This window comes from Octopus bimaculoides, chromosome Z, assembly GCF_046866305.1.
Source record: "Octopus bimaculoides isolate indiv1 chromosome Z, ASM4686630v1, whole genome shotgun sequence".
In the NCBI taxonomy this organism is placed as follows: domain Eukaryota; kingdom Metazoa; phylum Mollusca; class Cephalopoda; order Octopoda; family Octopodidae; genus Octopus; species Octopus bimaculoides.
This window is the reverse complement of record NC_142944.1, coordinates 52,610,692-52,617,126: the sequence shown is the minus strand read 5'-3', so window position 1 is coordinate 52,617,126 and position 6,435 is coordinate 52,610,692. Positions and strand designations below refer to the sequence as shown.

Here is a 6,435-nt window from a genome sequence, read left to right as displayed (position 1 = left end):
CATTGTGTGTGTTTATTGAGCGAAAACACATAAAGCTCCACGAGGCTCCGGCAGGGGGTGATGGCAAGCCCTGTTGTACTCTTTCACCCCAACTTTCTCTCACTCTTTATTCCTGTTTCTTGAGTAAAAAAAACTGCAATGGACTGGCGTCCCGTCCAGGTAGGGGGAACACATAAGCCATAAAAACCAGGAAACCGGGCCCATGAGTCTGGCTAGGCTTGAAAAGGGCGCATAAAAAAATTAAAAATATATACGAATGCGTATACTTGTAAGAATATCCTTTTCTACTCTAGGCACAAGGCCCGAAATTTTTGGGGAAGAGCCAGTCGTTTAGACCGAAACCAGTACGCAACTGGTACTTAATTTATCGACCCCGAAAAATGCAAGGCAAAATCGACCTCGGCGGAATTTGAACTCAGAACATAAAGACAGACGAAATACTGTTAAGCATTTCGCCCGGCGTGCTAACGATTCTGCCAGCTCACCGCCTTACTTGTAAGAATATTGGAGTAAGTGCATTCAGTTTGGCAAATAAAACAATGTAAGGGCAAAGGGAATTAGATATCTGAATAATACATGTCTGTGTATGATATTTGTTTGTGTGTGTGTGGGGGTGGTGTTTAGAGAGAGAGAGAGGTAGATGGTAGATAAATAGATAGATAGATAGATAGATAGATAGATAGATAGATAGATAGATGATAGATATGCATATATATATACACGCATACCTGTGTATATAATTATATATATACATATATATATATATATATATATATATATATATATATATATATATATATATATATATATATGTTTATATATATGTATATACATATGTTTATGCTTATGTATATATATGCATACATGCATATGTGTATATACATAGCGATGAATGTATATATGCATATATGTGTACGTATGTATATGTGTCTACACACACATACACACATACACACACACACACACATGGTAGTACAATGAGACACGGTGGCTGGGAGGGGGACCGAGGAGAGAGACATGAGAGATGTACAAAAGTACAAAAGATACTTCAGAGTACGGAAATATATGTGTACGTGGATAAACATGCGCGATCATGTGTTCTACTTCTGTATTTGCATTCTGTATTTGTGTGTGTGCGTTCATTCATTCGCGCGCGCGTTTCTACATGTGTGTGTTTGTTGGTGTATGTGTGCACGCGTATGTCTGTTTGTGTTTGCATGTGTGTTAACTAGGCTACCGATTTATGTAATTATATATATATATACTCTTTACACGTTGTTCAAATATTAGCATAACATTATATAGTTGTATTTCAATTAGAACTTCTATGGTTAAATGACCACTTAATTTTATTAGCTAATAACCAATGATAGATTCTTAAAAACTGGATTCTTTGGGGGGTTTTTTTGTCTTTGCTCATTTTGTTTTTGTTTTGCTTTTCTTGTTTTTTCTTGGGTATTTTTTTTTTTTTTGTATACCAGGTTAATATTGAAAATATCTTCTTTATCTCAAGCCTTGTGTATTATTTATATATGCATTTGATTATTCCGTGTAACGACGCCAAAAACAAAATTAGGCTTAAAGATAAAAAGCATAAAGAAATACATAATCTTCTATATATGATGTATGTTTTGCAAACATAACGAGTAGAGATTATTCCTTAGTTTTAAATAATACCGGATAAGTTTCCACGTGACCGAAGTTATTCCAGACGTGTAGAACTTTCTGTAAGGCGTTATAATCCATCATTGCCACATTCACCCTAACGTCGTGGTTCACAATTGGAAGGATCATATCTTTAGCGCCTAACACACTATCGATTCCTGTTCGGGTGTCATATTTATAACGAACAAATGCGTGTGAAGACGGTGGTGCTTCGACTCCGTATAAGACCCCGCATACTATAAACGAATTCAAGAGTAATTTCTTTGGAAAGTTTGTTAACCATACCTCTTCTAAGATCATAGTATTTTCGTTTAGTTTGCTAACAACCAGCTTGCCGTCAGCTTCGACAGTGGAGTACGTGACCCATAGACCAAACTCGTCGACAGCGAAATCGACATCACTCAATATGTTGTTTTGATAAGGGTATACGTTATGCACCCCAGCTCCTTCTAGCGGGTATTCGTCGATGAAAGCTGACCCACCGAGATCATAGCGAATCATTATATTTGTTTTCGCTTTCAAACAATAGAGCGCGTTTTTGTATACAACCTGACCGGTGCCTTCACAATAAAACGGTAGTTCATATGTTTTACTGACCAGTTCGTGAATGAAGGCTAATTCTGAATCGTACTCGACTAATGTATTGCTGCCTGAATGCCCATACATCAGCCAAGTTTTACCGTAGTTTTCAGGTATGACATCTCGCATTATGGCACCTTGTCTTACACCAACATTGATATCGTTTACCATTTGACCAATCCCAACAACTGTTTCAGCATTGCATTTATCTGAAAGTTCAATGAAAAAAGAAGTTAGAAAAAAAAGATAGAATAAAATAAACGAAGTATATTTCATCACAAAACAATTAGAAAAACATTCAACAAAAGAAAGAAATGCAGATCTTTCTTGAATCACAATGAACCCTGCTAGTCGAATATTTAACTTTGATTTCCGTAGAGTTAACCAGATAAATATTAAATATTCCTTTGCATAAAACGTCAATCTGTTGCAGATAGTGGGTTTTTTTTTTATCATAAAGATTTTAAATCATCAATTAGAAGTTTTCAAAGTTCTCGTTCGTTTCACAAAAGTGTGATACTATTTTACTCTACTTTACTGCGCATAGTGTCAATTCACAGTTCGTTGTATCTGCTGTACGTACTTCTTACAGTAACATGAACTGTACTGCCGAAAGTTAAGTTAGTGAAGGTGACTGAATATGAATTACTAAAAGCTCGGCTGTTCTTTATTTTATATCATTATTTTATTTGTTTGTTTGCATCCTACAGACGCGTGAATCGGCAGTCCTGTATATAGACCAGGGTTAAAGAGGAATTACTTTCCGGGGCTAAAATCACAGATTTATAGGTGAGAACAATTGGGAATACGAAAAGTGAGAGACCATGGGTTTCCAAGATACATTTCAAGATAAATGAACCACAGTCAGTCAAACAAACCCTGTAAATGAGGATTGAACTTACAGTTTTCAGGACACTATACGTAACGAAATACCAAAAGGAAAATTGTCAAGAAATCAATGAAACATTCCCAGGTAGATTTTTGTCAGCGGTTGAACTAATTCGTAGTCCGATTTAACACCATAATCATCTAGCTCAGGGATTCTATACAGCGAATCCATAACTTTATAATATTGGGACCAGGTGTCCCGTCTTAAATGACTCGATACATTGATATACTGCTTTCTTTATGTAGTACCACCATTCCTGAGAGGGCACTGATTGAAATGGTACTCCAGGAGAGGCCAATTACCAGACACGACAAAGGGCTAAGACCCCTAAATAACACTTCGGGTGTTTGACCAATTTACAACTGACGTCCGAGTAGGTTATTTTTAGGGATCAGAGTAGTAGATTGCAATTCGCAGTGACCAAACAATTATACTTTCTCTGCCAGTTTCATATATACCAGATAATTTATGGCTATTTCACTTTGGTCAGTTGCCTCAGCCAAGTAAAAAAAGAAAAAAAACTGCCAAGAAGCATAGCGGATACTAACAGAAAATGAACGAAGTAATCCATTGACAAATTAAGTATTAAACTGCAGGTGTCAGATATTTGCACATGAAAGAAAAGTACTCGACTGCCAGATCTCATTTCAAATTGATGACATATGCTTGATTCCAGTTGTAGACACAACGTGAGATTTATTTATCTATTTATTTATTTATTTATTTATCTATTAGCAAAACACTTAACTTTAATCTGGAAAGCTCTAAGACGTTTTTGAAAGTACACCATCCTTATTAAGGGATGTTGCACTTTAACTAAGCATGCCTTAGATTAAACAGTGTTTGGAATAGGCAGCAGATCTTTGAGAGATATTACCTACAATAGACTTCTATGATTAGTTTCGACAGATAACATATTACATTTGAAATGTAATTTTTATATCTTATTTAAATGACTGAATGTTACTAAATTTAGATCTCTGTGACAAATTCGCAGACGCTTCCGTTAGATATATGAATACATGCCTGCCGATATGAGGATTTATTGCTACTATAAAAATCTCTTCTTATTTTGTTAGTTGTACATAATCCCACACAAATTAATCTACTCCAAACGCTAATCTGATTTACACCACTCGTCTTGGGTTTATTTGAGAGACAGATAGATAGACAAAGACAGAGAGACATAGAGAGAGGAACAGAGACAGACAAAGACAGGAACAGAAACAGATATATATATAAGAGAAAGAGAGGGCAAAGAGAGAGAGAGAGAGGGCAAAGCGAGAGAGAGAGAGAGGGCAAAGCGAGAGAGAGAGAGAGGGCAAAGCGAGAGAGAGAGAGAGGGCAAAGCGAGAGAGAGGGCAAAGCGAGAGAGAGGGCAAAGCGAGAGAGAGGGCAAAGCGAGAGAGAGGGCAAAGAGAGAGAGAGGGCAAAGAGAGAGAGAGGGCAAAGAGAGAGAGAGAGGGCAAAGAGAGAGAGAGAGGGCAAAGCGAGAGAGAGGGCAAAGCGAGAGAGAGGGCAAAGCGAGAGAGAGGGCAAAGCGAGAGAGAGGGCAAAGCGAGAGAGAGAGGGCAAAGCGAGAGAGAGGGCAAAGCGAGAGAGAGGGCAAAGCGAGAGAGAGGGCAAAGAGAGAGATGGGGGAAAGAGAGAGAGAGGGCAAAGAGAGAGAGGGCAAAGAGAGAGAGGGCAAAGAGAGAGAGGGCAAAGAGAGAGAGAGGGAGCAAAGAGAGAGAGAGGGTAAAGAGAGAAAGAGAGGGCAAAGAGAGAAAGAGAGGGCAAAGTGAGAGAGAGGGCAAAGTGAGAGAGAGGGCAAAGTGAGAGAGAGGGCAAAGAGAGAGAGAGAGCAAACAGAGAGAGAGAGGGCAAACAGAGAGAGAGGGCAAACAGAGAGAGAGGGGGGCAAACAGAGAGAGAGGGCAAACAGAGAGAGCGCAAAGAGAGAGAGAGGGGGCAAAGAGAGAGAGACGGCAAAGAGAGAGAGAGGGTAAAGAGAGAGAGAGGGGGCAAAGACAGGGAGAGGGCAAAGAGAGAGAGAGGGGAAGAGAGAGAGAGAAGGTAAAGAGAGAGAGAGGGCAAAGAGAAAGAGAGGGCAAAGAGAGAGGGAGAGGGGGCAAAGAGAGAGAGAGGGCAAAGAGAGAGAGAGGGGGCAAAGAGAGAGATAGGGCAAAGAGAGAGAGGGGGAAGAGAGATAGAGGGCAAAGAGAGAGAGAGAGAGGGCAAAGAGAGAGAGAGGGCAAAGAGAGAGAGAGGGCAAGGAGTGAGAGAGAGGGCAAAGAGAGAGAGAGAGGGGCAATGAGAGAGAGAGGGCAAAGAGAGAGAGAGGGGGAAGAGAGAGAGAGAGGGCAAAGAGAGAGAGGGAGAGGGCAAAGAGAGAGAGAGAGGGCAAAGAGAGAGAGTGAGGGCAAAGAGAGAGAGAGGGAGAAAGAGAAACAGACAGACAGACAGAAGCAGTACTTTATATTCCTTAATTCTGAGAACTATCAGTCTGAGGAACTGTCAATGTTCCAACGATTCTTTGCGATGTATTAACCTCCAGACTGTAAAAATTCTTAACTTCCACATTGTATCCATCTTTTCCTTTGAGGTAATATCCACCCTAAGTTGTGGTAGAGAGTTATTTTATTTATTTGGTTGAATTCAAATGCTTACCTTGAAATTTAATGTTAGCAGACGTTGGTTGATATCTCTCTTTACTAGAAGTCATATCATCTTTGATTGCTACAAGTGTTCTGCCCAAATATTGCACGCCTTTCTCCTGTTCCTCGGTGACAGTCAGAAGCTTATCTAAAACGATGCGCGTGAACTCCGACATTGATGTCAGTGTAGTGGTCAAATCAGTCAAAAGATGGTTCTGGAGAGTAAACTGTGAGGTAAGATAATGCTGTTGGTTTTGAAGATAGGACACGTACATTTCGTTACTTTCTGTCGGGAAAAACACCGCTCCGTTTTGTATCTCCACAAGTTTTCTCAAGCGTCTTTTCAACCCTAGGTTGCCATCTGGAAAAATAGAACCGCAGTCAGTGAAATATAAACGTCAATATGTGACCGCACAGTTACACGGATAAATGACAAAAGAAAAACGGACTCTCAGGAAGGGGCTATTCACAAGGGGAACAGGCTATTCAGACGATAAGCACTTAGTAGCTGAAAGCATCCATTGTTGCAATCTATAATCGCTTGATGAAAGATCGAAATATCGACTTTTCTTTGATAACCTCAAGACGGTGGGCTGATGACTCAGCCTGCAATAAAACGGCACACACGCATGCGTATGCACGTACTCATCAATCTTCTCTTCTCTT

General features: G+C 39.7%; 1 protein-coding gene across 1 annotated transcript in view; it reads right to left on the bottom strand.

Annotated features, from left to right (window-relative positions):
• Nucleotides 1-1,310: 1,310 nt before the first annotated feature.
• LOC106875184 (noelin-2) overlaps nt 1,311-6,435 on the bottom strand; it is a 40,191-nt gene continuing 35,066 nt past the window's right edge. Inside the window, exons 2-3 of the mRNA XM_014923221.3 lie at nt 5,783-6,130; nt 1,311-2,453 (exon numbers count right to left, since the gene is read on the bottom strand). Coding sequence (XP_014778707.1) covers nt 1,654-2,453; nt 5,783-6,130 — 1,148 coding nt within the window. The 3' untranslated portion in view covers nt 1,311-1,653. The remainder of the gene's footprint in view (nt 2,454-5,782; nt 6,131-6,435) is intronic.